The sequence below is a fragment of the Carettochelys insculpta genome, chromosome 12 (genome assembly GCF_033958435.1).
Source record: "Carettochelys insculpta isolate YL-2023 chromosome 12, ASM3395843v1, whole genome shotgun sequence".
Taxonomy (NCBI): Eukaryota; Metazoa; Chordata; order Testudines; family Carettochelyidae; genus Carettochelys; species Carettochelys insculpta.
In genome coordinates this window covers 26935017-26959084 of record NC_134148.1, presented here as the reverse complement: position 1 = coordinate 26959084, position 24068 = coordinate 26935017, and the positions used below count along the sequence as shown (strand labels likewise).

Sequence of the window (24068 nt, the reverse complement as noted above, 5' to 3'; positions counted from 1 at the left end):
CCTGTTTTTAAACGCTTTAAAAAAAAAAAAAAAGACAAAAAACCTTGGCCATTGACTCTAATGTAGAGGAAGCTCATTGAGCACTTCTAAAAAAGTGTGTGAAACTAATCTCTTGCAAGTAAGTCTTTTTACTTCATATCTTCTAGTTGTGTTTCTTTGCTCCAGCTGCTTAAACTGCTTTTAAAACATTCATCTAGAAAACTTTGCAAATTTCAATTTTGAAAATCATTATTTTTCTTTTTGAAAAGAGCTTGCCTTTTGCCCCCAGAGCACTTAATGGTGACAGGTTTGTTTTTTATTATTCTGTGTTTTAAATGTTTTTAAGTATTATCTCTACCATTGCAATCTGAGTATTTGTCTAGTATGCCATAAAGGTATGATGCAGGCAAGAGCTGGTAAGAACCTGGTCTTTGTTTTCTGGTTTCACTGACTTGACATGGGACAAAATTACAGAAAGTAGGATGTTATGGACCACTGTTCACCAGTCCCAGAGGCTACTGTTTCTCTCTTGGTGGTCATTCAATAATGAGTAGGATGTCTTCATGTCACACTCTTATTTGTGAGTCTGTGGATGGCTGATCAGATGGTATCATTAGCTCAGGTTAGGAGCTATCTGTCAGTACTTGGAGGGAAATCGACATGTTCGTTCTTACTGCAAATATATAACATATCTGAATGGCAGTCGTTTTCAAGTGGAGTGCCGCAAGGCTCGGTTCTGGGGCCGGCGTTGTTCAACATCTTTATTAATGACCTGGATGAGGGATGACGCAAAACTAGGGGGAGAGGTGGATACATTGGAGGGTAGAGAGAGAATCCAGAGTCACCTGGATAAATTGGAGGACCAGGCCGAAAGAAATCTGATGCAGTTCAATAAAGAGAAGTGTAGAGTCCTGCGCCTGGGGCAGAAGAATCCCGAGCATTGTTGTAGGCTGGGGGCTGACTGGCTCAGCAGCAATACAACAGAAAGGGACCTAGGGGTTATGGTGGATGAAAGGCTGGATATGAGTAAACAGTGTGCCCTTGTAGCCAAGAAGGCTAACTGCATACTAGGGTGCATTAGGAGGAGCATTTTGAGCAGATCTTGAGAAGTAGTTATTCCCCTGTATTTGGCACTGGTGAGGCCATATCTGGAATATTGTGTCCAGTTTTGGGCCCCCCAGTATAAAAAGGATGTGGATTTGCTGGAGCAGATTCAGTGGAGGGCAGCAAAAATGATTAAGGGTCTGGAGCACAAGACCTATGAGGGGAGGCTGAGGGATTTGGGCTTGTTTAGTTTACAGAAGAGAAGACTTAGGGGTGATTTAATAGTGGCCTTTCACTTCCTGAAGGGGAGCTCTAAAGAGGAGGGTGAGAAACTGTTCAGTGGTGTCAGGTGGCAGAACAAGGAGTAATGGCCTGAAGTTGAAGAGGGAGAGGTGTAGGTTAGATATTAGGACAAACTACTGCACCATGAGGGTGGTGAAGCATTGGAATGAGTTGCCTAGAGAGGTGGTGGATTCTCCATTCCTTGAGGTTTTTAGGTCCCGGCTTGACAAGGTCCTGGCTGGGATGACTTAGTCGGGGATTGGTCCTGCTTGAAGCAGGGGGCTGGACTAGATGACCTCCTGAGATCCCTTCCAGCCCTGTGATTCTGTGAAACATGACATGATATATAATGTGACCTCTTATGACACCTATACATGTTGAACCTCACTCGTCTGGCATCCCTGGGACTTCACTGGGGCCGGACAAGAGAATTTGCTGGACAACAGAAGGTCTATGTATTCTAGCACATCACCAACACTTCCACTGCTTACTGGGCTGTTAGAGGATATTTAGGGGTAAATTACAGCTAAACAACAGCACAGAACACTGAGAACCAGGCCTGGTGGCTATAAACAAGGGTTATGGGATCACAGGAAATTTGGCTACCCAGACTATAAGTGTTTGTCCGGTTAACGAAAATCGTGCCGGATAACAGATGTTGCTGGATGAGTGTGTTCAAGCTTAGAGAGGAGACTTTTATTTATGTTTACCAATAAAACCAATATGATGATAAAGATAGGATTGCATTTTGATTGACAAGAAGAGAATTTTTTTGACTCCTTTGTCTGAGCCGCAACCAGTGGCATCTGACCTAGATAACAGCATTACCTTAAGTAGGCCATGCCAGGTAATATGCCTTTGCATTTTGTGTCACAACAGGAAATGATTACTTCCTTTCAGTGTTACGGAGGGTTTTTTGGCAGTAGGGACAGAGAAGCAGTCACATTTTGGAGACAGAGAAAAGCATCCTGGTGGATTATCTAGACCAGTTGGCCTAACTTCAATACCTGGAAAGAGGCTAAAACAAATTATGAAACAATCAGTTTGTAAATAATCTAGAGGGTAATAGGGTTATAATGAATAACCAGCATGAATGCGTCAAGAACTAATCATGCCAAACTACAGGTTGAGTCTCTCTCATTCAGCACCCTTGGGATCTGACCAGTGCCAGACAAGAGAATTTGCTGGGCAATAGGAGGTCAATATTTTCCAGCACATTGCCAACACTTCCATGGCTTACTGGGCTCTTAGAAGACATTTGAGGGTAAACTACAGGTAAATAACAGCACAGAACACTGAGCGCCGAGACTGGTGTCTGTGTTTTTTTTAAAAAAAAAAGTCATGGGACCATGGGAAACTTGACCACGCCTCTGATTAGTGGTCATCTGGCTAACTAAAATCATGCTGGATTGTGAATGTTATCAGACTAGAGAATTCCAGATTAGAGAGGTTCAACCTGTACATAATTTCCTTGTTTGACAGAGTTACTGCCCTAGTGGCTGAGGGGAGCGGTAGATGTGATGTATCTTGATTTTTAGTTCAACTTTTGCAACATTCCCACATAACATCCTCATAAGGAAACTAGAAGAAATGTGGTCTAGGTGAAATTAATAAAAAGTGGGTGAACAGCCAGTTGAAAGACTGTGCTCAGAGGTGTAGTTACCAGTGGTTTGGTATCAAGATCTTGGGCTATTGAGTATTTTCATCACTTTTTGGGGTAATGGAGTAGAGAATGTGCTGATAGAACTTTCAAATGATGTCAAGCTGAGAGGGGTTGCAAGCACTTTGGCGGACAGGACTAGAATTGAAAATGACCTTGACAAATTGGAAAAAAAAAAAATCTAAAATCAATAAGATGAAATTCAATAAAGAGAAGTGCCAAGTACTACAGCTGGAAAGAAACAATGAAATGAAAATCTTCAAATGAGGTAAAAACTAGGCTTGATGATGATGATGCAGCTAGAAAGGGTTCAGGGGGTTATAGTAGATGACAAATTGAGTCACCATATAAGGCAGTTGCCAAAAAGGCTAATGTATCATTCTGGGCTGTATTAACAAGCATGTCATTTGTATGACTGGGAGGTAATTGTCCCACTCTACTCAGCTCAAGTGAGGCCCCATTTCAGATTGTGCATACAGTTCTGGGCACTGTGCTGTGGGAAGGAGGTGGTTAAATTGGAGAGAGTTGGAGGGGTCAATAAAAATAATAAATATCTTTAAAAGCCTGATTTATTAGGAGAGGTTTGAAAAACTCTGTGTGACGCTTCCTTGAGGGCTATCAAGATAGTGAAACTCCATATTACCACCTTGTTTGTGCATGTGGGGGTCAGCTCTCAAACTCTGGGAGCCATGGGCAACACAAGCCCACAACTAGGCCTACACAGGCCCTGCTCTCTCTCTCTCTCTCTCTCTCTTCCCCCGCCCCCAGATCGGGCACACTCCGGCCCTCATACCCTCCAAGTGTATGTCTACACAGTGAAGTTATTTTGAAATAACTTGGCTAGTGTCTACACATCACAACTGCTATTTTGGCTTATTTTGAAATTGGTAAACCTCATTCCACGAGGAATAGTGCCTATTTCAAAATAGGTATTCTGAAATAGGGGCTGTGTAGACAGGGAATAGAGCTTGTTTTGAAATAAGCCATAGTGCATCCAACGGATCTGTTTAGAAATAGGTTCTATTGTGTGCAGAGGCTCTATTCTGAAATAGCTGAGGGCTGTTTTGAAATGTCTTTTGTGTGTAGCTGCATTATTTCTAAATAAGTTATTCTGGAAAGTCACTTCTAAAATAGCTTATTGTGAAATAATGCTGCTGTGTAGACATATACCCCAAGAGTCCCTGTTCGGTGATTAGCCTCTTGTCTTCTACTCTCACAATTCACCCATTTGCTCTGCCCAGTGAAGCAGTTCATGCCAGTTTAGCAGCTTCCTTTCAGGTCACCACTCCATTTGACTTCCAGAACTTAGATCTGTTTATAGAGAAAACTAGGAAGCATTTACTTAAAGTATAGAGATTTGAGAAGTAGCATGTAAAATATTGCAAACAAATAGTCACATGTAAAATAAAATCATAACCTGCATATTAACAACGAAGATACTCTTCTGACTAATGAAATTTAGCTCATCCAAAGCCTTTGCCATATTTTCCAGACAAGTTGGGCATGAGCCATCTTTCACAAAGCAGAATATGCTGAGAGTCTGTCTTTGTGATGGCTCTGGAGTGTACCTCAGTACCTGCAGTTATGCCCCAAAATACATCCATTGTCTTTTTCTTGTAAACAGGATTCACTCCTGTTTCCCGCCCCCCACCCACCGCAGTTTTCCACTCTAGCTGAATCTGCAATCATCTTAACATTAGGCTCAGTAATGCACATAGGTTTTCACTGCAAAGTGCACAATACAAAATACATGTCACCAGACAGAGAGAGAAGCATCTTTTTCCCTCCTATCTGGCAGAAGCTTGTTTATCACCTTCTGGTGGCATGCCCTAACTGTTGTACCTTAGGGTTGAAAAATATATATATAATATATACTGTAATTCCTTTAACATTTTGTATACATACATTTCACAATTATAATGATGACCAGTGGGCTCTTGGTATGTACCTCCCATGCCACCTTCTGGTAAATTTAATATGCATACATCTGCCACCAAGAATCCAGGTAAACTCCTGTGCCTTCTGCCAGTTGACACCACCAGGCTTCTGTGTTACACTGGACATGTTTAGTCTTGATAGGGGGGCGGAAATGGTAGAAGATTCTGATGCAGCTTCAGATATGTTAAGGGCTGTTGTAAAGTGGATGGAGATCAATTGTTCTCCTTGTCCATTGAAGGCAGTAATGGGCTTAATTTGCAGCAAAGGAGACTTATGTTAGTTATTAAGACAAGTTTTCTAATGATTAGGGTAGTTAAACTCTAGAATAGGCTTTCCAAGAGATTTTGGAATCCCAATCACTGTGGATTTTTTTTTTTAAGAGCAGGTTAGACAAACACTGCCTATCAGGAACGTTCCGTTTATATGGTCCTGCCTCAGCGTAGGGCAGGAAGTGATAAATTCTTGAGATCACCTCTAGCTCTACATTTCCATGCCAATCTGTTAACTCCTAATCTATGGATTGTGCTGCAGGAATCTGGACGGGAAACACCATGTTCTACTCGGACATCCAGCGTGAATGGAACAGATGATGAGAAGGCATCTCACGGTGGCTCTGCTGATGCACATCTGAAAAGTGAGAATGACAAACTGAAAATTGCTCTAGCCCAAAGGTGAACCTTTTTAATAGCTAAATTACATTGAATGTCTGTGCAGATCTCATTGCTTACCATGGATGTATGAGTTTAAAAATGCAGAAATAACAGGTAGGCCATAGGGGAGCAATTACTGCAGAGAATGTCTAAAGCCAATCATCTCTTCTTTGGTTTCAGTGGGTGTGCATTGTCTGTGAGAACAGGTGAGGTTATGTAAAATCACAAAAGAGAATTAATTATTAATTTACCATAAATAATAATGAAAAAAGTAACTATGTAGCTTTCTAACAATCATTGTGTGCCATTTTAAAATGGTACCTGTATGTCTGAAAGTCATGTTTTGTAGCAGTTGAGTTAATCAGTTACCTGAAAAGGCAAATCACTAATTTGTGGCCAAAGTAAAATAAAAAGTTGGAATGTTCTAAGCAGTGACATTAAAATGTTACAATTCTTTTCTTGGAATATATTTACCATCTCTGCCTCTAGCACATGAATAGGCCCAGGAGTAAAAAAGGCTGGAAATGTCAAGGTCATAAGTGGTTTTTTTTATTTTTGTTTTTGTTTTTTAAGCAGTATAAGCCGTATGATATGATAAGCAATCCAAAGCAGTACACTAACTCTGCTTTTAATTTTTAATAAGATAAGTTTTTATTCCTACTAACTGTAGGCACTTCTACAAGCTAATAACAGCTACAGTTGCACTTCCTAAAACTGGCACTCTGGTCTGGCAACATCCCTTGTCTGGCAGGACCACAGATGCTCCTGGACCAGAGGGCCTGGGCAGGAGGCCAAGCTAGAGCCGGTGTCCCCTGGCAGCCCTATGGGGCCAGGGCTGGAGCTGGCAACCCCCACCAGTGCCAAGGGGGTAAGTGTGGGATGTTCTGGAACCCCCCATGGCAGTGTGGTCTGGGCTGAAGCCCAGTGGTGGTGGGATGGCTTGGAGTCTGAGCAGAGGACTTCGCTAAGTCTGGCAGGTTTCTCATTTGGGACTGGTCATGTCCAGAACATGCTGGACCAGGGAGGTGCAACCTGTAGCATCTGAGATTCTAGGAGTTTTCACTTTCCTCCATCCATTGTCTCTCATTGTTTGAAATGGTGTGTCATTCACACTTCAGGCACTTGTAAGGTCCTGGGTGTTTAGTTCTTCAGTAGTAGTATTCTTACAGCTATATAGATATTTAAAACCAAACCAAAAAAAAGTGAAAATGTATTTCACCTACACGTGTGTGTGTGTGTGTGTGTGTGTGTGTGTGTGTGTGTGTTTTGACTTAACACTACAGTATTTTATACAGAGTCTTTCATTCTGAAAGCTACCAGTCTTTCAAAAGATGAGCTTATGGAAGATCTTCTTTCAAAAGAGCGCATCCACGCACAAAAAGGCAGATCGAAAGAGAGATCTGCTCTTTTGATAGAGAGTATCCTCACAGCCCCTGCTCTTTCAAAAGAACAGGCCAGGGATCGAAAAATCCAATGCCGTGAGGACTGCTCTTTTGGAAGAAGGCCCTGTGGAGCGTCTACACCTGATTTTTCTGGAAAGATGCTTTCTAAAGGAGGCGCTCTTCCTGATCTGGGAGTGGAAGAGAGCTTCCAGAAGAAGAGAAACATTCTTTCGATTTCAGATCGAAAGAGCGCATTTTGTGTGTCGGCGCTCTGCGTGTCCTTTCAAAAAAGGGCCTGATTTTTCCGAAAGAACTTGCTAGTGTAGGCGCAGCCTATATGCACACACCACCTGAAATGCAGCCACTGTTCGACACTTGACAGCTATGTTTAAGCACAGTTCAGGACAGGAATTAAGGAATGGTATAAAAATCCATGGCCTGCAAACAGCAGACTCCACAGTTACCAACTTAATCTCACCTCTGGCACCAATGATCATTCTTGTGATTCCAAACGCACAAGCTCCTCCTGCTTGAGTTATTGGAGCATCTATTATGGCAGATGCCATAGGTATAAGACTTGTATTGTCTGTGGTCTGTTTGTTAGAGATGACGGATTGTATACACTTGAGCACGTCTGATGTCCTCTTGTGACAGAGAGTCAGTGTGCAGTGATCGTTCCACTAGGATACTCCATTTAATTCAGCTTGTCACCCACCATTGCAATCAGGTGCTCTCACAGAGTAATAAATGGAACTAAAGCATTAATGACTCTAACTCTAGCCTGTTGTTTTCAGTTCTTCCAATGTAAAGAAATGGGAAACAGAATTGCAGACTCTGAGAGAGAGCAATGCCAGGCTGACCTCTGCACTCCAAGAATCTGCTGCCAGTGTGGAGCATTGGAAAAAGCAGTTTTCAGAATGCAAGGAAGAGAATGATCAACTCAGGAACAAGGTAACACCGGTGGTCTGGATAGAATAAAATGAACTGCAGAGAACCATTTGAAATGTCAGAGAGCCTTGGCTTGCGGACTCCTGTCCTATCTCTTTCATTGCCCCAAGCTAGTGCTCCACCAATAGCCCATGCTCTGATATTTGCAAACCTAACCAGCAGTACGTTGTCCAAATACCAACCAAAAGTTACTGAGGAATCCGCTGACGAGCACCGAACAAAGTAGAGGCAGGCAGTGAGCAGCAGCAGTACCAAGGATGAGAAGAAAAAGCAAAGTTCAGATTCACACCAGACCCAAACTTTTTAAATGATCATTTTAAAATAAGCATTTACTGTAATATTATATTAAGCTTTACAAATCCATAATATGGCTCTTTCTAAATAGTTACCAATGCCCCTCTTCTTTCAGCCTAGACAGAGCAGAGACAGCAGTAGCATCTCTTTTGCGCTTATGGCTCCTGGCTTCTCTGCTGCCTTGTTGTCATTTCTTGTGCTAGAAAGCAAAAAGAGGAAGAATGGAGTAGAGGAGACTGAGATGACTGCTACTTCTTACTTCCAGCCTCCAGGAGGCAAAGTACTGGGAGCCAATAGGTGGACTTGGACTTTGATATCATCCGAGGCTCCATGGCTGGTGGAGCTGTAATACTGTCTGTCCATGCTGTTGGGTAGGATAAAAGGAAAGAGAACATCAACCACAATGATTACCATAGTGTACTCTTAATTTATTTAGCTGTCGTATATCGATGCCTTGTGCTCAGTCATTGTGGTGAGATGGCTGGTTTAAACCATTCAATAATGCTAATTAAATTGTAAAATCAGACAGCTATGTGATTACGTGAGTTGTGCTCACAATACTGTGAGCCCACAAAGGGAGGAAAAGGAGGAGGAGCCAGGCTGAAAATCAGGCCCGCCAGGTTCAACGCAGTATGTTTCAACTCCATAAGCCTGTGGGAGATTTGTTGCCAAAAGCCTTTTTCCCTTTCTTACTAAGCATGCAATTTCACAGCGCTGTAGTACAGGCATTGAATGTGAACCATGAGAGAGATCACTTGGGAGATGTAAATTTAGAGGTCTAAAAATCCCAGCTTAGAATAGCAGCTTACACTGTCACCAAAATAATATGGTGCTATCTGTCAAAAGCTTGTAATTGGCCCACTCACTGGTACAAGTGTTGAATGCAGTGGAATTAAGTTTCTGTGAATGCTGCTTGTAGTGATAATTTCAGACTATTGATGTTAAGCAATTTTCCAAAAAGCTGGGTCCTGTTGTTGCCCTTTCCTTAAGATCACTGGGGAATTGAATGCATAAAGCACGTTGCAAGTGATTTTTGATTTTCTATTGGTTTCGGGGGTAGGTATGGCTTTCCAGGTGAAGAATGTTACAGCTTGCAAAAGTGCTGCTGAAAGATAATGTAACCTGACTTACCTGCCTGTCTGGCCACTAAAACACCTATGGGAATTCACTGTCTTTGCAAGATGGAAATTTTATATCTATTTGTTTAGGGCTTGCACGCTCAGAAAATGGAGGTAATTCCAATAGAGCAAATCAGTGCTTCACAACAAGCATCCACTGTAGTTAGATTACTGCTGAACTCATGTTGGGTGTCAAGATTTCCTGGTACTAATTAGTGTCAAGGTAACATTAGGTTGTTTAAATCATATTCTTACAGCAAAGCATTAATAGTTCATTATTAGGGCTAGCAGTGAAGGTTTCTTTCGTGTATAAGGAAGAAATAGAGGATTTCAGCTAAACAGAATCATGTGCAACATACATTACCCAGTTGGCTTTTGTGTAATTTTCCACAGAACAGTTTCTATCAAAACAAAACAGCAGTCCAGTAGCACTTTAAAGACTAACAAAAAAAATGTATTAGATGATGAGTTTTCGTGGGACAGACCCACTTCTTCAGACCATATCCGTACCAGAACAGACCTCAATATTTAAGGCAGAGAACCAAAAATAGTAATCAAGGTTGACAGATCAGAAAAATTATCAGCAAGATGAGCAAATCAGAGAGTAGAGGGGCCAGTGGGCGGGAGGGTGAGTCAAGAATTAGATAAAGCAAAATATGTTAAAGAGCCCCTATAATGAGCTAGAAAATTGCCATCGCAGTTCAAACCACATGTTAATGTGTCAAATTTGAATATAAAACAGGATTCAGCAGCCTCTTTCCAAATGGCTATGAAAGTTCCTTTTTCAGTAAAACACAGACTTTCAAGTCATTAACAGAATAGCCTACTCCATTGAAGTGCTGGCTGACAGGTTTGTGAATTGGGAGTGTTTTTGTCTGTTTTATGCCCATCAATTCTTTGTCTAAGAGTTTGAAGTCTGTCCAATATACAAAGCATGTGGGCATTGTTGGCACATGATGGCGTATATGATGATAGTTGAGGAACATGAGAATGTACCTGTGATTCTGTGAAAAACCTGGTTAGATCCAGGGATGGTATCTCCAGAATAGATATGTGGACAAAACTGGCAACGGGCCTTGTTGCAAGGAAAAGTTCCAGGATTGGTATTCCTGTGGTATAGACTGTGGCTGTTGGTGAGAAACCTCATGAGGTTGTCTGCAGGAGAGAGCAGGCCTGTTACCTAGGGCCTTCTGGAGTGTGGCATCCTCACTAAGGATAGGTTGTAGGTCTTTAATAATGTGTTGCAGTGGTTTGAGCTGGGGGCTGTAGGTAATGACCCGTGGTGTTCCGTTCTTGGCTTTTTTGGTCCTGTCTTGGAGTAGCTGGTCTCTGGGTATTTGTCTGGCCCTGTTGATTTGTTTTTTTATTTCTCGTGGTGGATAATTCAGGTTTATGAATATTTGGTAGATATCTTGTAGTTTTTGGCCTCTGTCAGTAGGATCAGAGCAAATGTGATTGTGCCCAAGGGCTTGACTGTAAACAATCTGATCTAGTTATGTGTGCAGGATAGAAGCTAGAAGCGTGTAGGTAAGTATAGCGATCAATTGGTTTCCAGTGGAGTGTGGTACTGATCAGGACATCCTCGATTTGTATTGTAGTGTCCAAGAAATTAGTCTCTTGCGTGGAGCAGTCGAGGCATAAATTGATGGTGGGGTGCAGATTGTTAAAATCTCTGTGGAATTCTTCTAGAGTCTCTATACCATAGGTCCAAATCATAATGATGTCATTGATGTGTCATAAGTAAAGGAGGGGCAATAGGGGACGAGAGCTGAGGAATCATTGTTCAGGTCAGCCATAAATATATTAGCATATTGTGGGGACATCCGGGTGCCCATAGCAGTTCCACTAATCTGGAGGTATAAATTGTCCCCAAATCGGAAATAATTGTGGGTGAGAACAAAGTGACAGAGGTCAGACACCAGATTGGCTGTGATGACATCAGGTATTCCTGATTGCTTGTAATCCGTTTTCGTGTGGAATAGTAGTGTACAGAGCCTCTGTATCCATGGTAGCAAGGATGGTGTTTTCAGGAACTTTTCCAATGTTTTGTAATTTCCTCAAAGTAAGTGGTATCTCGGAGATAGCTGGGAGTGTTGGTGGCACAGGGTTTGAGGAGGGAGTCCACATAAGTGGATAACCCGGTGGTAAGCCAATACCTGAACAGTTGCTGTCATTGTCATGACCAGGTACAAATGTGCAGCTTCGCTCTGAAGTGTGGTCAAAAATGAATGGGTTCTCAAAATGCCTCCTTATTCTGGCTCAGTGGTTAAGGTGCCTATAATGAAACAGTCAGATACTTTCTGTGGTTCATATAGCGCCATTGTGCATACAGGGACAGGATGGCCCTGCAGAGAGAGAGTTTTTTTGTGTTTACATAGGCTTCTCAATAGGCATCTGTGCTGCATGGGAATGAGGTGCTGAGAAGGTCTCTTTCCTGTATTAATTGGGTCAGCCATTTTTGCACATTAGTTTGCCATGAAATAGTGTTAAGTACAGCTAAATACTGAGAATTCAGATCATTTGTTAATGAGAGCGCCTGATGGCCTTGGAGTGAGCAGACCTGCACACAGGATCTGAGGTGGCTTGAAGTATGGAATCAGCAAGATCATTCCCTGTGTGAGAGAACAAAGCTCCCTCTTGTCACTTTCTACTAACCCTTGTGGCCAAGTTTTAAAATGCTGTATCCAACCCTCTTGTTCCTGCTGGAATAAGACAGGCCTGGAGGAGACAAAGTGGGGCACTCCACAGAGCTTTCTTCCCCATCCCATATATTTTTAAAAAACACAAATTAGACTCATATGTTCATAACAATGGAAGTGCGAATTATCCCCAGTCGTTTCTCTTCATTACTAATTATGACAATCCATGTGCTTTGCACAGTCCCATGTAATTGCATACGGCACTACGTGAGATACAGTAAACACATCCTCTGAGGCTCCCTAGTGTGTGTGTTGAAATGGGTTACTTTGCTCTTAATTTTAAATACAAGAGGGGTAACTTTGATTTGTTGGACTAACCGATATATTTTCGGGGATAGATCCTCTGCTGGAGCGAATTGCCATACCTCCATTGATTCCAGGGGAGCTAAGATAATTTACACCCACTTGAAGATCTGTCCCTAGATATGCAAAGTAGTGGAGGTTTGTTTTTTTGTTTCTTTTTTAAAAGATTGAAGAGCTAGAAGAACAATGCAATGAAATAAATAAAGAGAGAGAAAGAAATGCACAGCTGAGCAGGCGGCTCCAGGAACTGGAATCAGAACTTCAAGACAAGGAACAAGTAAGTAAAATGAACAGAGAAATGGCACAGATTCTTTAAAGTCGGAATGAGACCTGTTTGCTTTGTTGTGTGTGTTACTTTGTGTAATGTATCACCCAGAGTCAAAGGCACCCCAGCATTGTAGGCTACTGCTCTTTCTAGCTGTTTGTAATACTCTTTAGACCTCCTGGATTAATTATGTTCCCTAACTATATGTTTACAACACTGTAGCATCGGAATTTTAATGCGACTTGGCATTTGAGTTAGACTGTTAACAAAAATGATACTTCTGAAGGCCCCTTTAAACAGCATCATATCCACTGAGCTAGGGAAGTAGTAGTAGTATCCCTATTTTACAGAAATGTGAAATGGGCTGGAGAGCTTAAATTCCTTGCCCAAGTGAATAGTCACAGAGAGGTAGCCCTATCAGTCTGTGTCTACACAAAACAAAAAAAGCAATCCTGGAGTGCTTCAAAGACTAGCAAAATGTTTTATTAGGTGATGAGCTTTTGTGGGACAGACCCACTTCTTCAGATCTGGACAGTCTGAATTTCCAGGTCTGAAGAAGTGGGTCTGTCCCACGAAAGCTTATTGCCTAATAAATCATTTTGCTAGTCTTTAAAGTACTACAGGACTGCTTTTTACCTTGCCCAAGGTCACAAAGCAAGTGAGCTGAGAATGGAATCGCAGGATCACGGTCATCTGGGCCCTACTCTAGACACTTTACCCTATGGAAGGAGGGCAGTCTTGACTTTCAGGTGCTTGTCAATAGAAAGGCATCCTTTTATAAGAGAATTTCATCTCTTCGTTAAGGCAAGTGAGTCCGTCTTTGCCTGGAATCTTATATTTTGCTGTTTTGTCACCCATACCTTCTGATTTTAAGAATTAAGTCCAAGGTGGAAATTAAAATTAGAGGATGTTACTTACAGATTAATTCACAGTTCCTAAATCTCTCATCTTAATTTAGAGAGTATTCACTTTGCAAAGGCAAATGATGCTGGAAACCTGTAACTCCTAACTAGTGGGAAAAAATATGGAAACTTTTTAGTCCTTCCCCCGTCGTGTTCTGTGCCCACTCAAGAGCAAATGAAGACAGCAGGTGTAGTGAAGCTTACCTAGTGCCATTATAACTTCTCAGCTGGTGCTCTTATACAAGCACTGCTATTAAGGCATTTTAAGATGGTACAAGGCGCTGGGTTAGGGAGATGGATTTTGATGTGCAGTTAAAAATATAACGTAGTTTTCAGCACTGAGTTTCAAAGGAAAATGTCATGCTTTCTTCCTCACCTTTCTGCTCTAATAGCATGTGTAATAGCCCCTGCTTTGTGCTAGTATTTTTCTTGAGGTTCACATTCTCTAGACCCCAAATCATCCAGAAAATTGACTGACTCCTGAATATTACAGGCCTACCTTCCATTCATTTTTGAGAATGAACAGCACCAGTGTGATTTCAGACTTCCTTACATTAGCAGAGTTCTGCTTAGCTCTAAACCAGCATACATAAGCTGCTCTTAGCTGTGCAAGGCAAACCAGCATGGAGCCTGCTTGCATACACAGCTGTGAGTGAAGCACCTCTGAAATTCTGTCTGTTTGAAGAACAGAAAGGAAGGAATGGAAAAAGGCACAGAGGCATTTGGACAAGGAAATATTAGCTATAGACCGATATAGTAGTATCAGAATGCTTAAAGAGGAATTGGGTTGATTTTTTTCAAAATAAATACAGTGGGTTACTGTTACCGAGTTCTGGGATGTAATCCAGACCAGTAAGGGTTGTGTTACTACTTGCTGTGCATCTTTAGACTCTTCACAAAGCTTTGCTGCTGTAGCTTCCAGTCACAGAGGCTAACAGCCAACCATGGGCAGGCCCACACTGTGGGGTTAAGTCAACCTAAGCTGCACAACTCTAGCTACATGAATACTGCAGTTGGGGTCGATATAGCTTAGGTTGACTTACTGTGGTGTTGACGGGAGACAACTCCTACCTTAAGCTTCTAGTTCTGGTCAAGTACCAGATTTGATGGAAGAGTGATCTGCAGTTGATTTAGCAGGTTTTCACTTCACCTGCTGAATTGACCAATGGTGGCCCTATCGTCGCAGGGTAGCAGAGATCAGTGTTTGTATGCTAGACATCCCTGGTTCAGCAGCTCTGACCCCAAGCTGCCTAATGCCCCACAGTCCCCTCTAGCTTCTAGTAGCCTTGCTTACAACCAGCAAGGTGGCTCCATGGCTCTGCTAGTCACTGGCTGACAGAGGAACCAGTTCAGAGCTTTCTTTCCTGAAAGGGCATCAGCGGAAATACTTCTGTTTTTTACATTTAAAAAACCTGTTTTGTCATCTTCATTTGTTTGCAGTTTCCAGGGCATAATATCAGGGGGTTCCCATAATTTCATCTCCAGACACAGAAAGGTAGCTGTGTTAGTCTGCATCTTCACAAAACAAAAAAGCCATCATGTAGCACTTTAAAGTAACAGAATTTCCAGATCTGAAGAAGTGGGTCTGTCTTCACTTTTTGTCTTGAAAGTGCTCCAAGACTGCTTTTTTGTTTCATCTACAGAATTATTACAAAGCTTCCACAGTAGCATTAATGACCGTCGTGCTGTTCGATTTCAAACAATATTACATGTCACCTTTCAAATTAATATGATAGACCTCCCTGTAGGATGTTTAGTAAATATGCCCAGGCCTGACAAGACTTGCTGACGCACACTAGTAGAACCTCTGTGTCACAGTTAACATCTTTTTTGCATACCTGGATCAGTGCCTGATATCCTTGCACTAGAGAAGTTGCTTTTAAGTAGTTTCGACAGGATGCTCAGAATCAGTCCATGCTAACAGGCAATTGGACCCATTATGTTAATCCTGTAAAGTAAAGGTCACAAAGTTGGAGAAGAACACACATAGTATTGGAGATGTCCTGGATGATAGAATCACTCATCAAGACAGCTCAGTTTCTTGGTGGAGTGGTGCTGTTTGCAAAAATTTTAGAAGCAATTTAAAAAAATATTATGGAATAGACCAGCTTCTTTGAGAGTTGGAATGGAACTGAAATCTGAGAAACTGTATTGTACTTGGAGAAACAGAACCTGGAGATAATAAGGAAATGATTTGTGTTGCATAACTTTATGATGGAAGTGTGGGGTGTACTATTCCTATAGCTTCTTAGGCCAGGTCTACACTAGGCTGAAAAGTTGATCTAAGAGAGACTGTTCCAGCTACAACAATTGCATAGCTGGAATCAGCATATCCTAAATCTATTTTTCTGGATGTTCGCACACAGGGAGGTTGATGAGAGAAACGCTCCCATTGACCTCCCTTATGACTCACAACAATGAGGAGTACCAGGGCCAGCTGCAGAGCTGTGATGATTCAATTTAATACAATCCTGCTAGGCATGGTAAATTGAACCACGGAAGATTAACCCTTAAAGAGTCAATCTTACAGTAAATTTAGACATGCCCTTATTCTATTGTGAGATTGCTGGTACCTAGAAGGGAGTATGTCACATCTTCCACATCTCTACTTGAGGTGTGTGATACGGCTTGGCTATCCTATATCTGACTAGACTGAGGACTGACAAAGCTGGACCCAACAGCACCTTATTTTTATTTATTTAAATGTCTGAGAAAATAAAATGCCCACTTGGAGACAGATTCTGTTGCCTGCTTCACAGATGGAACCCTGCTTCCTCCTGGACTCTAGGGGGAAACCTCCAGGAGAAAATCCTTCTAGGTATTTTCACCCAGAAAACCCCTTTCTGCAGCTTTATATGAGGAATGGGAGGGATAATTTGGCCTTTGGTATATTACAATCCTTGGATATTCTCCACACGATACCACTGCCTTTTCTGTTAGCAGAGCAACAGTCTCTCTCAAACTTTCTTCTTAAATCCAGCCACCTATTTGTCTTGTTGCTTGTTTCTCACTCAATTCTATTGGTCTATATCATTCTGGTAACGTGCTCAGGGTTGATGACATATCCCAGGTGGTGTTGCTCAAAGCTGTGTAGAAAAAAGCCTGTTATTCCTCTGCTGTGGAATGTTTTTGCATATGCAGCTCAAAGTTCCACTGACCTTTTTTGCTGTCATATATCATTCCAAACTCGTATCTAATTTGCAGTCTGCTATTACCCATAGGTCTCTTTCAGCATTACTGTGTTTCAAATTTCAATCTCTCATTGAATGTGTCCATGTGTAGTGAGACTTCTTAAATATACATAGGGAAAGATTAGATTATGCTGTGGTGTCTAAACGATGTAGACAAGAAACAATTCATTTTTTGCACCACATTTAATTAATATTATTTAAATGAACAACTGCCATTTATAAAGGCAAAACATTATTTTCGGTTATTTTTAATCCCAGTGGTGTGTGGCATATGGTATACTTGCACAAAGCCATTTCACAGCTTCAATTTACTTTATTTTAAAACTGAAGCTTGTTACAATGTTCTTATTTTGTTGAGGTGGTTTTTTTTTTCCTAATAGGAATTGGAAGAGCTTCGAAAACAGGGTGAAATTCTACCCCAGCTCATGTCAGAATGTGACTCTGTATCTCAGAAGTTACAGGTACAGTTCAGTAAATACGCGAATCTAAACACAGTGGAAAGGGCATTTATATTTCTCGTGTTTATGGCTGTTTTACATGTTTGTAACTTCACTGATAAAGATAAGAGACCCTGCCCCCAGTTCATACACGTGAATGCTGATGATGCGCAGAATGTACGGTGGCTGCCCCAGAAGGAGAAATAATTATAGATTGCCTCTGTTGCTGCTCTGGGATCATGTTGCAACTGTCACCTGCAGATTCCAGGGTATTCTGTAACCAGCATTTATGCTGTCCTTAGCTTGCTTTGCAGCACTACTAGAGTCACATACAGGAGTTGGCAAGCATTTACCAGTCTCCTTCCAACCGGTCGCCTTGAGTAGTCAAGTCAGTTAAAGCTAGCTATTATAAAAGAAAAAGTAAAGAGGAAAAGTTGTTTCCTAAAACAACTACCTGCATAACATTGGGAAGACAGTCCTACAAGAAGGTGCTTATATGGTGGGTAGTATGGGCGGTGGGTAATTTAAGCAAAGGAAGGCATTGCCTTCCCTAATCTAGCTATACTTTCCAGCTGCCGGGAGAAGGCTGGAGCTGCAGCACAGCAGCCCTGGCCCTCCAGGTGGTGAGGAAGGATTGGGCAGGGGTCAGCTGCAGAGAGGGAGGGAGGGACGGATACCTCAGCAGTTTGAGTATTGGCCTATTAAACTCAGGGTTGTAAGCTCAGCCCTTGAGGGGGGCTATTTAGGAATCTGGGACAAATAGATTAAAAACAAATCTACCAGGGATGGTGATAGCTCCTACTGTGAGGGCAGGGAACTGGATTCAATAACTTCTGAAGGTCCCTTCCAGTTCTGAGAGATGAGTGGGGCGGGGGGTCTGGCACAGGGCACCAAAGTATTTGAATCTAGTTGGTTTTAAAGTTTTGGAGATCTCTATATATTAAAAGTGTTACATGCAAGAATTCAGATTTTGTGGGGGATCCATATTGTGGATCAGGCCTCATTGTGATAGGTACTTTACTAACAGAGCAAAGAGACAGTCACTGCCCTGTGCAAAGAAAGTATGAATTCAGTCAACTCAGACAATTCAGGTGCATAACAGCTGTCACACCAATGACCTGTCTAGCCCACTATGCTGTCACCAATGGCAGATAGTAGCAGAGTTTCAGGAAATGTGTGCTGGAGAGGGAAGTAACAGTGATCTACCAGTCTTCCTCTTCCAGTTTCTGGCAGAGGTTTAGGATTGCCTGAGTATGCATCTCTGACCATCTTGGCTAATGGCCATTGATTGACCTCTATTCCATGAACTTACTTATTTCTTTTTCAGCCATTTCAAGAGTTCCACAAGTTACCTGTGAATTGTGTGGAAAAAGTATTTCCTCCTTGTTTATACTGTGTTGTTTATGGGCAACACTGGATTTTGTATTGCAGGCGGAGGATAAATAACACTTCTCTAGTCACTGTCCACATCATTCATTTTATAAGCTTCCTACTTACTTTGTTTCCTAAGCTCCACAGCCTGATCTGTTTAGTCTTTCCTCATATGCATGCCATATCCGTATCCTTAATTATCTTTGTGGTGTGTTTTTTTTTTTTTTTTTGAAACTTTTTTCCTTTTTTTGGGATGGGGCAAACAGAACTGAACACAGTATTCAAGATGTGGACTAACGATGGATTTACATACTGGCATTTATGATCATTTGTCATGTTTTCTGTTGATGTTCTACTATCATAGATCCTAATAGTTATTAGCCTGTTAGACTGCTGCTGCCCATTGTTCCGTTTATCAGTTTGTTTTAAAACCTCTTCTACAGACACATCAGTGTAGGATAGCCAAAAAGGATAGCTGACATGTATATCTGCTTCTTCATTTTGCTTCTCTGCCCCAACTTTGTTTTCCTTGAGTGCTCTGTTAACAACTTTAGTTTTCCGGTGACCCTAGTGACTGTTTAAGCTTCCTTTTTCTGATGTACTGAAATATACACTTCACCTGTCAATTTATAACACCTCATTAGGATTTGACTTCCAAATTTTAAAGGATGACTTTTGGTTTGCAGTAGTCTCAATTATTCTGTTTTGAGCTCTCTTGGCATCCTTTTGGTCCCCTTGTCTTTTTTTCTTACATTGAGTCTGAGTCTTTAATATAGTGTTTTAAATCACCCCCTGCTGCTTGCAGGCATTTAAACCATGTGACAAATTCCTTTAATTTACATCTAACAAGCATTCTGATTTTTGTAATTACTTTTTTTAAGTTAAATTTTGCTGCAGAGGAATTTGGGGGCTGTTTTTCCACCCTCACAAACACAATGGTGTTGGAACAGTTTGTATAGTGGGGCTTAGTGGGACCCACAGCCACTGAGGACCCTGGGGCAAAGTGGGAGAGGGGCTGATTTCTATGGCCTCGGAAGGGACAGGGCCAAGGGCAGTCAGCCCTTAGTCCCGCCACCACACGCAGAGCTGTGGAGCAGTGGACTGCAGCACTTCAAAAGGGCCCAAAGCTCTGGCTGCCACCGCTACTTTGGAAGCAGTGGCAGCTGGAGGTGTGGGCCGCCTTTTTTTTTTTTTTTTTTTTTTTTTTGAAGAGATTTTTTGCCAAAAAAAAAAAATCCAAAAAAGCAGTATGTATGGGGTTCTTTCAGGGGGCAAAAAAAACTTTTTTGAAAGAACCCTTAATCCTGGGTGGGGAGGGAAAGGGTTTACAGGCTTCTTTCAAACAGGATTGTTTTTGAAAGAACCCCATCTACACTGCTTTTTTATGAAAAAAATCTCTTCTGAAAAAGCAATCGCATGAGATTATGCAAATGAAACACAAGATTTGTAAATCAGAGCTTAATTTGCATTTTCAATTTCCCTCATTTGTAGTCCTCTTTTGAAAGAGGAGTGTAGTGTAAATGTAGCCACTGTGTTCAGATTTTATGCATGTTTGGGACAGTAAAACTAAAAAGCATTTGGTCATATTTGCAGCAATGAATTATTTCCCAACATTTGACACCCTGTAAAAATGAATAAGTGAAGAACAAAAGAGTTTTGTTCTATTGGAACAAAGAGCATAGAAGTATTTTGAAAGTGAAATCTGACTTTGGAGTTAGTTATTTCTGTCTGATCTGTTCAGTGACATTGATTTTTGATTAATCAGTCACCCTCAGCAGTAAGCCCTGTACAGAATGTAAAGGAAGGTGTAAAAAAAACAAATCTGTTGTAGAGTTGAATCTTTTTAACTGGAAAAATGGCTTATGCCTTGAGCTAGTATTTCAGTGAAGATTTTTGCATTTTGGTCTTTCTTGAATGGGTTCTACCTTTGTCGAATGATACATATTCCTCTTGGGGTCTGTCAAGTGGTGGACAGGACTCCCAACCAAGAGAACAGCCCCTAAAGGGTATGGAAAATAGTAAGAATCAGAGGCACTTTATATTTACAGGGTTTGAGATAAGAAGTGCCTATGGGTTTGGCATAGGCTGGTAGTGACCAAGAAGGCATTGTAAGTTGAGGATGGTTTTGGCCTGTGCTATATAACTTAGTGCTTTCTTCTGAGTCCAAGTTATCATAATTAGCAGCCTGCGCAGCAAAATCACAAACGGCAAGGACATGGAAACTGAACCACCCTCTCACTTGGAACTGGGGGCTCCTGGCTAAGGCACCTTAGTCAGGCAGTGTGTTGGGAGACGTTCTCTGCTGGTGCTATATCTGTCTGGGATATAGATAAAGGTCTTTGGAGTCTGGAACTGTCAGTGTGGCACTTTCACAAGCTTAATCAAACTGCCATAAACCTAAGGCATGAAAAAAAAATGAAACAGTCATCTAGGTGAAAATGGTGGAAAGGTGATCGAGGTAGTGGGAGGCAAGTGTGCCGTTGGAATAAGATATTAACATAGGCCGTTCCTATTTGGTAAAGCTCATTATTCCGAGTTTTAAGATGACTAAGTTTAGATATTTACACTGTCCTGAAATAAAGCCAGAGGAACGCTAATGAAATAAGAACGTGAGTTTCTAAAAGAGAGAATACATGTAACAGAGCAAACTGCAGTGCAAGGGAACATTAAGTTGTTTTCACTGACCAGGTGCTTAAGTATTCAGCCAAAGTGCAGCTCAAGGAGTTTAAACAAAATTCTGCAGGACTTAACAAAATGACATTATCTCAAGCAATTTTTTTTAAAAATATATTTTTCAAAGCTCAACCAGCACAGATAATTTTGTGACAGAGACTAATTTCGCAAGTCTAGCAGTATTTGCACAGTGCACAAGTTAAATCCAGCTGAATTTAAAGATAGGAACCAAATGTCAAAATCTTATGCAAAGCATCTTTTTCACTTAAGTATCCTTTCCTGCCAAAGTCAGATTAAAAAAAAAATAGCCCCATTTTGTCAAAATTGCTTCCAGAGGTGTTTGTATTAAGCAGACTAATAAGTCAAAAGACACTATTCGATGTCTGTGCGGCATCGTTGCCTTCCCTTAAATGTTGTTCATCCATCATCTTAAAGATTCATGCTATTTTTTTTTCTTTTCTGAAGGCTGCTGAGAAAAAGAACAGAGATCTTGAAGAGAAAGTCAGAACACTAAGGACAGATGTTGAAGAGAGCAAACAGAGACAGAACAACCTTAAAACTGAATTAAAGAATTTTTTAGATGTACTAGATGGGAAGATAGATGAACTACATGACTTTCGACAAGGACTGTCTAAACTGGGAACTGACAACTAGGCGGCTGTTGAATTTTGTAATCTAGGGTCTGAATGTTTGGTGTTTCATTGATCCCAAATGTGTGTTTTACAAAATATGACTAGAATGTTCCACTTGTTTGAATTGTTTTTGTACATACAGGCTGAAAATTTGCTGTTTTTTTCCCCAAACCGTTGTGCTGCTCACTGGATGCTGTTGATAAGAGAAATGATATAACTGGCAGCTCTGGCTTTGTGGATCAGTGAACAGGTGGAGGATTCTGTCTCAGGAACCTGGAACTAGATCTACCTTAAAAGAATATGCAGTTAGTTGTTGCAGGGAAATTTATATATATATTTTTTTTTTTTTAAGGGCTGTTGCAACCATAGAAACAGAAAACAAGTATTTTGTCATCCTGACTATCATTATGCCTAGCAACATGCAATTTTATAGCTTTGTTGAGCGAAGTGGAGTTAAGATCAGAGGGGCTCCTGCTGAGTGTAAATCAGTTTGGTAAAATGTGTCAGGAGTTGAGCTGCAGTCAAGTGCAGAGGATCCTTCTAAGTAGATATTAAGATCCTTAGGAACAAATCGGTAAAGCCTAACTCAAATCAGATTCACAGAAAGAAACTAATGGGTTTTATACTTGTGTGACCTCTGATACAGGTGTAAATATACAGCATATAGAGCACATAATTATAATCTGAAATGCTCTGTCTCAGCTCTTGTACTTCAAATAAATCATACAATAGCTGACGACAACTTGTGTCATTGAACAAGAGCATCTTTTCCCTCATCCCTTGTGTGTAAATTCATATAATTAAGTTAGTGCTTACATCTTTGACAAAATAATACCCTCTTTCTGGGATCAAACATACACCAATAGGGATAGGTTATTTTTTCACCTAGAGGTCTCTGCTCTCTAATTATATAATTTTAATATCTGCTGTGAACTTCTACTGACGTGATTTTAGAGAACTTAATCTAAAAACATGAGTTCATTGCATAGAACCGCTGCGGATGGCGTTGTACAAATGCGAGTTTCCATTTAGGAGACACCCAGGATGACTTAGCATGACAGCAAAATCCTTTACTTTGAAGCAGACATTTTGATTTCTTGACCTATTAAAGGGTATGAGTTTGATACCAAATTGCCCATTTAGAATGACAAGAAGAAAGGCATTGCAGAAACACGCTGTAACCTGTATTTGATTATTCAGCAGCTCTAAATACATTGTGAATAAAGCAAGAGAATACTTGGGATTCTAGGACCAGGAGAATAAGAAACAAGCTGACCTCACTTCGGGCAGTGACACAAATGGCAACACCAGTTTAGAATTCAGTCTAATTCTGCTTTTGTCTGCATAACTACCTTCAAGAGTGTTTTGTTTTAAAGAAATAACCTGCTAGGACATCGTTCTGACTTCCCATGCAAACAGAATTTGGGCAAGAAGTTCTGTTTATATCCAATACATTGCTAGGCCTTGACTTTTTTATTTAATCTGGCAAAGGCTACTGAAGTGTGAAATTACTGTGTTCCAACAGGATGGAATAGAGTGGCCATATCACAACTTCCACTTCACCTATTTCTATTTCTAATTCTAAGTAAAAGCTGTAATCAAGGATTTTTTTTTGTTCATTTTAATAATGTAAGTGAAGAGTACATTGAATACCTTTGCACACAGATCTAATAATCCAGACGCTGGAAGTCTGTAGAGATACTCTACTGGCAATAACTCTTTAATTTTTGATTGCATCTACCAATGAAGTATTGCCTATCTAGCCTTGCCTTTTTTGTATGTGTGCTTTGTAATCCTTTTATTCAACTGGTATTAAGAAGCTGGACCATTTAGGTATATGATGGTCTTTATAAAAATCGTTGCAGGTGCCTGTGTTTTTAAAAAAAAAAAAAAAATCACGTACTTAGAAATATAGAATGTTGGCATGTGAAAATGAGCTACCATCAGAATATACAAGTAATATATAATGTGGGGTTAGATAATGTGATCAGACTATTCTAAAGTGAAAATGATAAAACAGTGTTTTTTTTTTTAAACAAATAATTTCAGTATTTAGTTTGCAGCTACATAATTCACTTTGCTCTTAAGGTTAGTAGCACCAACTGGGAAGGAAGGAGGGAAAACAATTGTCAACCATAAAGAGTATAAATTGCCAGGCTCCCTACTCTACTTCTCATTTGTGTTTTTTACGTCCTTCATACTAAGAGCTTCGTTCAATCTTCTGGTGTTTTCGCTTTTCTCCTCCCACCCCAATTTTCTTAAGGATTTTCAGCATAAGTGAGTTATGTCAGTTTAAGGGG

The 24068-nt window shown here is 40.9% G+C and overlaps 1 protein-coding gene across 2 annotated transcripts in view; it reads left to right on the top strand.

Annotated features, from left to right (window-relative positions):
* Positions 1-23798, top strand: part of HOMER2 (homer scaffold protein 2) — a 119746-nt gene extending 95948 nt beyond the window's left edge. For both annotated transcript variants that reach the window (XM_075006916.1, XM_075006915.1), the window contains 5 exons: positions 5435-5574; positions 7730-7886; positions 12464-12574; positions 17036-17116; positions 21602-23798. In XM_075006916.1, the coding sequence (XP_074863017.1) occupies positions 5435-5574; positions 7730-7886; positions 12464-12574; positions 17036-17116; positions 21602-21790 (678 nt within the window). In that variant the 3' untranslated portion in view covers positions 21791-23798. The remainder of the gene's footprint in view (positions 1-5434; positions 5575-7729; positions 7887-12463; positions 12575-17035; positions 17117-21601) is intronic.
* Positions 23799-24068: the final 270 nt, after the last annotated feature.